Consider the following 12582-nt stretch of genomic DNA (forward strand, 5'->3'; position numbering starts at 1 on the left):
GTTGAGCTATAGGCGCCGAGCCGTGAAAACTTTTTTTAAACATGATTTTGTTATTACTTGAGGATTGTATGACAATTTTTCTGATTGTATGGCATAACACAAGCATTAAGTGTGTCTCTTTTGTAGGTATTTGCTTTAACTTACTAAAACATGACCATTAAGATGAATGTTAGTTACAGAAAGCATACTTGCAGAAGTTCATTTGACCTTCTTAGAGTACATGTGTAATTTAAAATTTACATTTATGTTAATTTTTAATGATGATGATATTGAGAGTTAAGAGTACTAAGAATTAACTCTGTGCCAGAGACTGCTAGGCAGTTTTACATACATCTTCAGAATTAATCCTCATGACTGTCCTAGGAGATGTAGATAATTATTTTTACTGCACTCAAGCTTAGAGAGCTTAAGTGGCTAGCTAGAGTTCTCACAGCTAGAGCCAGACTGTCAGACCCCAAAGCCGGTGAGTCTAATCAGTTTGCTATTTAAGTTGTGTGCTTCCTTTTTGTTACATTTTAATAAATAGTGCTTAAGATACCTCATATAGAGAACAAAATTACATTATTAAAATACTTATTTCATTACGGAAAGAGGACCTAATCAAAGTTGGAATAACAGTTGTTTTTCTTGCAAGAATTCTACTAATAAAAGTTTTTTATTATTTTTTATATGGTTTGAGCCTTGAAAATCTGAAATGCTCCAAAATCCAAAACTTTTTGAGTGTGGTCATGATACTCAGAGGAAATATTCTTTGGAACATTTTGGTGTTTGGATTTTTGTATTTTGGATGCTCACCTGGTAAAAATATATATATTGCAAATTTTCTAGATTTATAAAAATCTGAAATTCCAAACACTTGTGGTCCCAGGCATTTTAGATAAGTGATACTCAACCTATAGCTATGATTGTAGTGAAAGCTATAAAATCAAAGCATTGCAAATCTAACATTTGAATATATCTAGTTTGAACTTAGGAGTAATGATTTTTATTTTTATACAAACATATAGTTTTAATTTACAAGTACCATCATTAGTACTTTGCTTCCTTATATTATTCTTAGTATGTTGGTTATGACAAACAGTATACAACTATTTATAGAAACTATTAGGACATGTAACTATTATTCCCTTGACAAGTTGAGCTATACCCTCTGGCTTGGTGCCTGTAGCTCAACAGCTAGGGTGCCAGCCACATACATAGGAGCTGGTGGGTTCGAACCCAGCCCGGGCCTACCAAACAATGACAACTACAACCAAAAAATAGCCGGGCGTTGTGGCGGATGCTTGTAGTCCTAGCTACTAGGGAGGCTGAGACAAGAGAATCTCTTGAGCCTAAGAGTTTGAAGTTGCTGTGAACTATGACACCACAGTACTCTACCAAGGGCACCAAAGTGAGACTCTGTCTCAAAAAAAAAAAAAGAGCTACAACCAGAGTACATGCAAATCAAGAGTTAAAGACATTTTATGGTATGAAAACATGGACCATGGGAAAAATTTTTATACTAATTTGAGGCATGTAATGATTAGCAAAAGAAAGGCACACCTGAAAATATCAAACTTTTTTTTTTTTTTTTTTGAGATGGAGCCTCAAGCTATCCCCCTGGGTAGAGTGCCATGGCATCACGCTCACAGCAACCTCCAACTCCTGGGCTCAAGCGAGTCTCCTGCCTCAGCCTCCCAAGTAGCTGGGACTACAGGCCCTGCCACAACGCCTGGCCATTTTTTGGTTGCAGCCATCATTGTTGTTTGGCAGGCCCGGGCTGGGGATTCGAACCCGCCACCTTAGGTGTATGTGGCTGGCACCTTAGCCGCTTGAGCCACAGGTGCTGAGCCGAAAATATCAAACTTAAGTCTGACATAGGAAATCACTGTTAATATTTTTGTTTTTTTGGATACAGACTAACTCTGTCACCATGGGGTTGAGTGGCTATAGCTCACAGCAACCTCAAACTCTTGGACTCGGATGATCCTTATGCCTCAGTTTCCCACGTAGCGAGGACTACAGGTGCCTACTACAACACCCAGCTAATTTTTCTATTTTAGCAGAGATGGGGACTCTTTCTTGCTCAGACTGGTCTGGGAACTCCTGAGCTTAAGAGATCCACCCACCTCGGCCTCCCAGAGTGCCAAGGTTACAGATGTGAGCCACCTCACCTGGCTGATAAATTCTTTGTTTCTGTCTCTCTGTTCTAGACAACAAAAATGTTGAGTAAAGTTTCTAATAAATAAACTTATTTTAGGTAATCTTAACTAAAGCATTATATATACATATATATACACAGACAAATAAGAAAATGTTAAAATATTGACATAATGTTGGGACAGATTATTAACTTCTCTTATTTGAAAGCCATTTTAAATTTTTCAAAAAGTAAAATTCTGAGAATAAGTTTTGATAGTCTAATAATTTGTTTTTCTTTAGGAGTAGATCCCATAATAGATCACGTTCAAGACAAAAAGACAGACGTAGATCTAGGAGCCCACATAAAAAGCGTTCTAAATCAAGGGAGAGACGAAAGTCAAGGAGTCGTTCACACTCAAGGTGCGTTTTAGAGAAATTAAGGTTAATTTTTTTATTGATTTCATTTGTTTAAAATCTCTTGTGGTTTAGGCTTTAATGAAAGAAAAAAAATTTTTTGTATTGTTTTAGTAATCTGTAATTCATATTTATTGCCATTGATTTCAATCAGACGTCAGTATGACTCGAGGTTTCTGAACTCAATTCAGCGTGATAATTGCATCACTTAGTGGCTTTTTGGACACCTGAGTTATACAAAAATTTCTATGTAATGTGTATAGCCATTATGAATTGTTTTATGTTGATAGTTGTTGAGGAAAAGGAGGGCGGTCCTTTTGGGGGGAGTAGAATTATTTCAGTTATGAATTTATTTATTTTTGTTTTTAAAGGGACAAGAGAAAAGACACTCGAGAAAAGGTCAAGGAAAGAGTGAAAGAGAAAGATAGAGAAAAGGAAAGAGACAAAGAGAGAGAGAGGGAAAAGGAGCGTGAAAAAGAAAAGGAACGGGGTAAAAACAAAGACCGGGAAAAAGACAAGGAAAAGGACAGAGAGAAAGAGCGAGAAAAAGAGCATGAAAAGGAGCGTGACAAAGAGAAGGAAAAGGAACAGGACAAAGAAAAGGAACGAGAAAAGGACAGGTCCAAAGAGATAGATGAAAAAAGAAAGAAGGATAAAAAATCCAGAACACCACCCAGAAGTTATAATGCATCAAGAAGATCTCGTAGTTCCAGCAGGTTTGATAATGCTTAATATTTTTTATGGAGGGGTTTACATGAAAACATAACTTTTAACTGAGGGGGGAAGGTTACTCTATATAAGTGGAATCAGTATGATAATATCAGAACATTTCACAGTAAATATTTCTTTATCAGAGGGATTGCCACAGTATTAGACTTGTTTGCAAGAAGAAATGATACTGGGCAACATTATTATTAAAAGTTTTAGTTCCTTTGCAACCCACTGTTATTTTTTGAGATAGAGTCTCACTTTGTTGCCCTCAGTAGAGTACTGTGGCATCATAGCCCACAGCAACCTCAAACTCTTGGGCTCAAATGATCCTGTTGCCTCAGCCCCTTGAGTAGCTGGGACTATAGGTGGCCACCACAATGCCTGGCTATTTTTAGAGACAGGGTGATGCTCTTGCTCAGGCTGGTCTCACACTCATGAGCTCAGCCGATTCACTCCCCTCAGCTTCCCAGAGTGCTAGGATTATAGGCATGAGCCACTGAGCCCAGCCTAAGAAGGTATTATTTTTAAAAAGTATAAGAAGACTTGACCCCTTAGGCTTCTATGTTTTTTTAGAATGGTGTGGTGAATTTTAAAAAGCAAAATGGTTTCTAAAGTTGCAGTGTTAGCCCTTTTTGTTAATTTTTAACCTCTATTTTGTTGACTGTATCACATTAAAATTTTGATTGTCTTATTTGTCAGTTTTAAGGCTTGGATTTTCTTAAAACTGTACTACCAATTTGTTAATAAGTAGTCTGCCGCCAGGTGGCAGCAAGTTGCCATAGTAACAGCTATGAAATGAGGACCAACTTTGAGATTTGAATATCCCTTACTTCAGATGATACCATGACTATAAATAAATGGAAGTTCCTAACTTGTGTTAAACTATCTAATTTAGAAATATTAAATATTTATATATTTTTAACAAGTTTTAAAGATTTTAAAGATGATTTTTTAGAGAAAACAATTTGATATAGAAGAATATGTATTTTGTACTATATGTGTGTGTGTATATATATATATATATTTTTTTTTTTTTTTTTCCCTCACTTTCTCACCTTTGGTAGAGTGTTGTGGCATCATAGCTCACACCAACCTCAAAACTTGGGCTCAAGTGATCCTCTTGCCTTAGCCTCCTGCCTCTTGCCTCAGTCCTTGAATAGCTGGCACCCACCACAATACCTGGCTATTTTTAGAGACAGGGTCTCGCCCTTACTCAGGCTGGTCTGGAACTCCTGAGCTCAGGCAATCCACCTGCCTCAGTGTCCCAGAGTACTAGGATTACAGATATGAGCTACTATGCTAGCTAAATGTATATTTTAATAGTTTACTCTTGATACTGGCCTTTGACTAGATAATAAAAGATAATTGCAAGCATTTATTGGGTGGCAGATATTATGTCTCATCAGACTTTGCATGTCTCACTTTGTTTAAGAACAGACCTGTGAGATGACTGTTAATCAGTTATTACTGTTTTTAAAACATGAGGAAACTGAAGCTTACAAGAAAGTTCTCCGTTCACTCTGTACTTTAAAGTCAGAAGTGTAGTAGCTATGTCTGTTTATAGAGATTAAGCTTGAAAATTGTTTAACTAGTACTTGTCACCTGCTTTTAAAAACTGTCTCAGAAACAAAGTTGGAAGCAATAATATATGTTAAAATGTGGCTTAAACAGGTCTTTGTAGGATTTCAGCATATTGAACCAAAAATTGAAGGATTAGTGCTGTATCACTTGAGCCTGTAACTGCACCTTTACTGTGAAGTATTTTCTTGGTGGTTTGTCATTCATGCCTCTGTGCTTATGAAATTGTTTAAATATTATCCTTTATAGCACCAAATGATGTTTTGATTCTTTTTTAAAAACTTGAATTTACTTTTTCAGATGGCTTGGAAGTGTTTACATTTTTCATGGGCCATTTTACGTTGCTCAGTGTTCATACTTCTAAATTTATTCTTAATCTCTAGGGTAGGTGTCCTTAAACTACGGCCCGTGGGCCATATGTGGCCCGCAGAGGACATTTATCTGGCCCGCTGAGTGTTTTTGTCATCGCTGCCTGTCCTGCTTAGCAGCCAACTCGTCCTGGGGCCTGCAGTCCGGCCCTCCAACTGTCTGAGGGACAGTAACTGGCCCCCTGTTTAGAAAGCTTGAGGACCCCTGCTCTAGGGCCTGCAAAATAAAAGATAACTGACATTAGTTCATAATGATTGAGTAATTTGAAATGTCTTTGCTTTTATAAGACCTTCTTAAAGAGCTATAGTTTCTAATCTTTTAGCTTTTTTCCTAATGCTTATGAGATGCTTTGATTTATTAAAAGGGGAAATGTTTTTTAATTTTTTTTTTTTTGAGACAGAGTTTTACTTTGTCATCCTCAGTAGAGTGCCATGGCATCATATAGCTCACAGCAACCTCAAACTCTTAGGCTAAAGGGATTCTCTTGCCTCAGCCTCTGGAGTAGCTGGCAATACAGGCACCCGCCACATGCTTGGCTGTTTTTTTTTTTTTTTTTTTTTTAAGAGATGGGGTCTTACTCTTGCTCAGGCTGGTCTTGAACCTGTGAGCTCAGGGTAATCCAGCCGCTTCAGCCTCCCAGAGTGCTAGGATTACAGGTGTGAGCCAGGACACCTGGCCAAAAGGGAATATTGTAACTACTCAGAAAAAAAATCTACTTCATAGTTTTGTTTTCTCTTTTTTTTTTTTTTTTTGGCCAGGGCCGGGTTTGAGCCCGCCACCTCTGGACCTCTGGTATATGGGGCCGGCACCCTACTCCTTTAGCCACAGGCGCTACCCCAATTTGTTTTCACATTGCCTCCTCATCTCTATTTTTTTTTGACAGACCCTCAAACTGTCCCCCTGGGTAGAATGCTGTGATATTATAGCTCACAGCAACCTCCAACTCCTGGGCTCAAGCGAGTCTCCTGCCTCAGCCTCCCGAGTAACTGGGACCACAGGAGCCCGCCACAACACCTAGCTATTTTTTGGTTGCAGCTGTCGTTGTTGTTTGGCGAATCCGGGCTGGTTTCGAACCTGCCACCTTAGGTGTATGTGGCTGGTGCCTTAGCCACTTGAGCCACAGGTGCTGAGCCCCTAATCTGTATTTTTAATGAACATTTTGATATTTAAAAAATGCTTGTTGCTTAAAAGTTACTGCCAGTAAAGGTAAGAATAAGAAAGGGAGGGAGAGAATATTTGTTGAACACCTCCTACTATGTGCCAAACTCTATGCTTGGTACTTTATGGTACAATATCCTTAAAACAACTCTGTAAGGCTTGAGTTATTATCTCCCTTTTTCTGTTGAAAAAGCTGACTCACGTTAAATAACATGACCCCGGTTGTACAGCTAATAAGTTGTGTAACTAAAATTTAAATATACATGGTGTCCATAAAGTTTGTGTGCAATTTAAATTGTTTCACAATTGTGAAACCGTGCAATGGACACTCTGTAATATTATTCATACTGTAGCTTACAGCTTCTTTCTCAAGTAATTGACTACCTAGATTACTGCCTATTTAGCCTTAGTTCTCGTTATCATTGCCTAGTAGTTACTGGACATCCATATGAAGTGCTTTCCAAACAAACGGCTAATATGAATTATACTGGTCAAGGCAGAGCTGTTTTGTGTAAACTTGAAGTCTGGAATATGCTGGCATTCTCATGCTTTGAAAAAATTACTTTTGTTTTTTATGCTGAGCTGTTACAGAATGGCATTGTATCAATGAAATATCATTATCTAGTTTCCATATTAGTTAGGAAGTATAATTTTTGAGTTTCTTGGAAATAAAAGTGGGTAATGGAGGAGAAAGCCTTAGATAAAGTTAGAATTGATTTATTTGTGTTCTCAAAGTTCTTGCGATTTTATGGTCTTTTACAAACATCCGCTATTTGTACCATGTGTGAGCATTACTTAATTTTTTATTTTACAACTGAAAACTTACAGAAGGCCAAGTTACTATTCCAACAATAGTTGTATTAGTCTGTTAGAATCATCTCCTGGGTTGACAATGAGAACCTAAATTCAAGCAAATTTGGTTCTTTCAGCCATGTGGTCACTGATTATCAGAGCTCCTTGTGAAATAAATCATTGGATATGTTAATCATTTAATGTTAGGCCAGGCACGGTGACTCATACTTGTGATCTTAGCTCTCTGGGAGGCCAGGATGGGCAGATGTTTGAGCTCAGAAGTTTAAGACTAGCCTAAGCAAGTACGGGATCCCGTCTCTACTAAAATTAGAAAATCTAGCTGGGTGTTGTGGCAGGTGCCTGTAGTCCTGTTCTTTGAGAGGCTGAGGCAAGAGGATTGCTGAAATGCAGGTGTTGGAGATTGCTGTGGGCTGTGACACCACAGCACTCTATCCAGGGTGACAGAGTGAAAGCCTGTCTCAAAAAAAAAACAAAAACCATTTAATATTAGGTTATTAAGTATGAAGTGTCCAGTTTCCTTAGTAATAAGTTTGATTTTAAAAGAAAGTTTGATAGATGATATCTCTGACATTTCACTTCAACAATTCTTGTTTTCTTTTGCTTGTGAAGGTACATCCTCATTCTTTCAAATGCATGTTTTGGCTTGTAATTATCTTTCAAAAAAATTTTTAGGGTGGCACCTGTGGCTCAGTGGGTAGGGCACTGGCCCCATATACTGCGGGTGGCAGGTTCAAACCTGGCCCTGGCCAAACTACAACAAAAAACAACTGGGCGTTGTGGTGGGTACCTGTAGTCCCAGCTACTTGGGAGGCTGAGGCAAGAGAATAGCCTAAACCCAGGAGTTGGAGGTTGCTGTGAGCTGTGACTCCATGCCACTCTACTGAGGGTGATAAAGTGAGACTCTGTCTCCAAAAAAAAAAAAAAAAAAAGTTTTTTAGAGGAATTTTTGTGAAGCCATGCGTAAGTCAAAAAATTGTGTTATTTTTGAGTATGAGTTTGTGGTGGAACCTATGTAGCACGGACAGCTGAAAACAACAATGTGTTTGGCAAGGATGTGGCTAATGAACTCACAGTACGCCAATGATTTGATTCTGTTTTGTTGATTTTAATCTTGAAAATGAGCCATGTGGTGTCTGTTAGGTGGTCCAGCACTGGTATTACACACTGCAGTGAAACTGGGTCAGTTGGCTACAGTGGGTGTCTTCTGCATCCAGTCGGATGAAATGATGGGTACTTGTGATTTAGCAGCCAAGATTGATTATTGGAGACAGATCAATCTTCTTGCAAGAAAACGCTCATTCCCATGTTGCACAAATAGTGCTGTTCAAGTCCCAGAAGCTAGACTAGGAAACTCTGTCATCTACCATATTTACCAGACCTTGCACCAACTGACTACCACTTCTTGTGGGGCTTAGACCACTTAAGAGGAAAAATATTTAATTCTCAATAAGCTGTGGAAAACACCTTTCACAATTTTATTGCCACTCACTCTCCAGGCTTTGCTGCTGGCATATACAAAGTACCCTTAAAATGGCAAAACTGTGTCAATAGTTTAGGAGCATTCTTTGATTAATTTTACTGGTTCTTGTTTGAGATATAATGAACTTTGATTTGAAATTGGGCTTTTCATATTTACTGACCTACTATATATATCCTCACACCTCATCTAAATTATAGACATAGTAAAGTTTGTTGTTTCAATGTTGAGCACCCTTACAAATGAAATAATTTAGAGTATGCATCATTTGCTAATATGTTAAGCAAAATAGTTTTTTGTTTGTTTGTTTTTGAGACAGAGTCTTATTATGTTGCCCTCAGTAGGGTGCTGTGACATCACAGCTGACAGCAACCTCTAACTCTTGGGCTTAAGCGATTCTCTTGCCTCAGCCTCCCAAGTAGCTGGGACTACAGGCACCTGCTACAGTGCCCAGCTATTTTTTGTTGTAGTTGTTGTTGTAGTAGTTGTGATTGTTGTTTGGCAGGCCTGGGTGTCTTTGAACCTGCCAGTCCTGGTGTATGTGGCCGGCGCCCTACCCGCTGAGCTATGGGCGCTGAGCTGGCGAAAATAGTTTTTAATAGTAAACATTGTTAATCTGCTTAGTAATTATTTTTTACTTTGGCATATTTAAATCCCAGATTTTAACTTTTTTACTTACATCTAAAACATTTTGTGTACTGAATTTTAAATGAGTAGAACAATAGTGAAGTGGTAGGAAGTTGGAAGGAAAAGCAATTTCTCCATAATATTAATGTGAATGCCTTTTTAGAGCCCTTCTAAATATTTTGGTCTAGAAAGTACACATTTCACAAACTTACCTTTCAGTATGGAAAAGGACCTGTTATTTTGTTACAAAATAATCCACAGTGGGGCAGCAGGAGCTAGATGGGTGACAAAGGATCTGATAAGTAAAATATGTTTTAGGTGCTTAGAAAGACATATTTAACTTGAGAGAAACTGAAATATTGTTAATATTTTTCTACTCAGGAAATTATTGTTCAAGTGATATGTTCAATATGATAAAAAAGGAGCACCTCTCTACCCTTTCTAATATGAACTCAATCTCAGATGATATTTTAATAAGTCTGTAAAATTCCTGGTTCATAATTTGACCTGCCCTAAAATTAGTTAATAGATCATGTTCATAAGGACATGAAGTTAAACTAGCCTCTAAAGAACACTGTTCACTTGAGAGTATTGAGGACCCTTTTGCTGTTGTATACTTGAGTTTCCCTTTCTTTAATCTACTGTTTTCTGAAATGACTTTTGGCTTTCAGGGAAAGACGAAGGAGGAGGAGCAGGAGTTGTTCCAGATCACCAAGAACATCCAAAACGATGAAGAGGAAATCTTCTAGATCTCCATCGCCTAGGAGGTAGGTTGTAAGCATGTGCTAAAACTAAAGAGGAGAAAGCAAGCAGGAAATAGGAATAAATGTTTTTAAATTATCTTTTTTATTTCTTATTTATGTATTTATTTATTGTTGAGGATTCATTGAGGGTACAAGAAACCAGGTTACATTGATTGCATTTGTTAGGTAAAGTCCCTCTTACAGTTGTGTTTTGCCCGCAAAAGGTGTGTCACACACCAAGACATCTTTCTATTTCTTAAATTTTGTTTTTTCAGTGAGTAATACATTTTCAACATATAGAAGTTAAGTAATATAAAAAGTTACATTTTGAGAAATCTTAACTTCCTATTATAGGCAGTCCCTAAGTTACAAACATCTGACTGACGTACAACTCACACTTAAGAACAGAGGCTATTATAGTAAGTCTCCAAGTTACAAACATCTGAGTGACATATGACTCACACTTAAGAATGGAGATTATTACAGGTAATGGGTAAATGTACCTTTTTCATCATATATAGGAATTCAACTTAAAAACAAAGCTACACTCAACACCTGTAATCCTAGCTCTCTGGGAGGTTGAGGTGGGTAGATTGCCAGAGCTCAGGAGTTGGAGACCAGCCTGAGCAAGAGCAAGACACCATCTCTACTGAAAATAGAATAACTTGCCTACTTGAGAGGTGAGGCAAGAGAATTGCTTGAGCCTAGGAGTTTGAGGTTGATGTGAGCAATGATGATGCCATGACACTCTACCCAGGGTGGACAGAATGAGACTGTCTCAAAAAAAAAAAAAGGAAAAAGAAAAACAAGGCTACAGAACTTACCTTGTTTGTAACCCAGAGACTGCCTGTATGTTAAACTTACGAATAACTTTGGACATAGAGTATGAGTGTATTTATCACTTTTCAATGAGTAGAACAATAGTGAAGTGGTAGGAGATTGGAAGGAAAAGCAATTTCTCTATAATAATATTAATGTGAATGCCTTTTTAGAGCCCTCTAAGCAGTTATGTATGAGGGTACCTTTATCTCTGCTCCCATGACAGATAGTTACAGCTTTTTGTTCATTTGATAGATGAGAAATGGTATCTTTACTGGTATAATTTATGTATTTGCATTTATTTGTCTTATTTTGAGTGAAGATGTCAACCTTTTCATACATTGGAGGTTATTTAGATTTCCTTTTTTGTGAATCATCTGTATGCTTTGCCCATTTTTTGGGGAGGTCTTTTTTTTTTTCTATTTCCAGGGACTCTTTATATTGGAGACAGTATTGTGATAACAAAAACAAATGTCAGTTTCTGTTTCTCCTTCCTTCTTACAAAATACATTGCTTTTGAGATTTGATTTTATAGAGATTTGAGGAGCTTCTAATTCAGTTTTTTTTAAATTTCAGAATATTAGAGGGGTAATCTCACTGGGTTAGGTGATATCTCAAGGTGGTTTTGATTCGCATTCTTCTGATGATTAGGAAGGATGAGGATTTTTTTCATGTGTTTGTTGGCCATCTGTTTATCTTGTTAGGAGATGGTTCTGTTCCTATCTCTTGCTCAGTGATTAATGAGGTTATTTGCTCTTTTCTTGTTGATTTGCTTCAGTTCTTTGTGATTCTGGTTTATTAGCCCTTTGCCAGATCTGTAACGTGAACATCTCCCATTCAGAGAGTTTTTATTTGCTTTGAGTTTGTGTCCTTAGCTGTGTAGAAGCGTTTTAGGTTGATGAAGTCCCATTTATTTATTTTCATTGTTGCTGCAATTGCCAATGGAGTCGTCTTTATAAAATATTTACCCAGGCCAATATCGATAAATTTTTTCCCATACTTTTCTTCTAGAATTTTCATTGTTTTGTGCTTACATTTAAATCTTTTATCCAGAATCAGTTAATTTTTGTAAGTAGAGAGAGGTGAAGTTCCAATTTCAGTCTTTACATGTGACCAACCCATTCTCCTAGCACATTTGTTAAGTGGGGATTCTTTCCCCCAGTGTATACATTTGCTTAGTTATTGAAAATCAAATGGGGATATCAAATTGGTTTCATCTCTTTTAAGTTCTCTACTCTGGTCCATGTCTATGTCTCTATTTTTGTGCCAATACCATGCTTTTTTGATCACTATAGACTTGTAGTATAACCTGAAGTCTGATAATGTGATGCCTCCAGATTTATTTTTATTTCTTAAAATTGCAGTGGCTATTTGGGTTTTTTCTGTTTCCATACAAAATATAGAACTATTTTTTCAGGTTCTCTAATGTGTGATATTGGTGCTTTAATGAGGACTGTGTTAAATCTGTAGATCTCTTTGGATAGTATAAACATTTTAACAATGTTGACTGGCATTGTGGTGGCACCTGTAGTCCCAGCTACTCGGGAGACTGAGGCAAGAGAATCACTTGAGCCCAAGAGTTTGAGGTTGCTGTGAGCTATAACACTATGGCACTCAACCCCAGGGTAACTGAGTGAGATTCTGTCCCCCCACCCCCCCAAAAAAACCTCACAAGAGCAGCAAAAGAAAATGTATTAGAAGTAAGTATACTGGCTCGGCGCCTATAGCTCAACCGGCTAAGGTGCCAGCCAC

General features: G+C 37.6%; 1 protein-coding gene across 9 annotated transcripts in view; it reads left to right on the forward strand.

The window, feature by feature from the left end:
- Positions 1–12582, forward strand: part of SREK1 (splicing regulatory glutamic acid and lysine rich protein 1) — a 53790-nt gene that overhangs the window by 31824 nt on the left and 9384 nt on the right. For 8 of the 9 annotated variants that reach the window (XM_023510892.1, XM_023510891.1, XM_023510894.1 and 5 more), the window contains 3 exons: positions 2422–2541; positions 2907–3251; positions 9940–10035. In XM_023510892.1, coding sequence (XP_023366660.1) covers positions 2422–2541; positions 2907–3251; positions 9940–10035 — 561 coding nt within the window. The remainder of the gene's footprint in view (positions 1–2421; positions 2542–2906; positions 3252–9939; positions 10036–12582) is intronic. The other variant, XM_023510890.1, reaches the window with a different exon arrangement.

The sequence above is a fragment of the Otolemur garnettii genome, unplaced genomic scaffold (assembly GCF_000181295.1).
Source record: "Otolemur garnettii isolate 467f Iridium unplaced genomic scaffold, OtoGar3 scaffold00017, whole genome shotgun sequence".
Taxonomy (NCBI): Eukaryota; Metazoa; Chordata; class Mammalia; order Primates; family Galagidae; genus Otolemur; species Otolemur garnettii.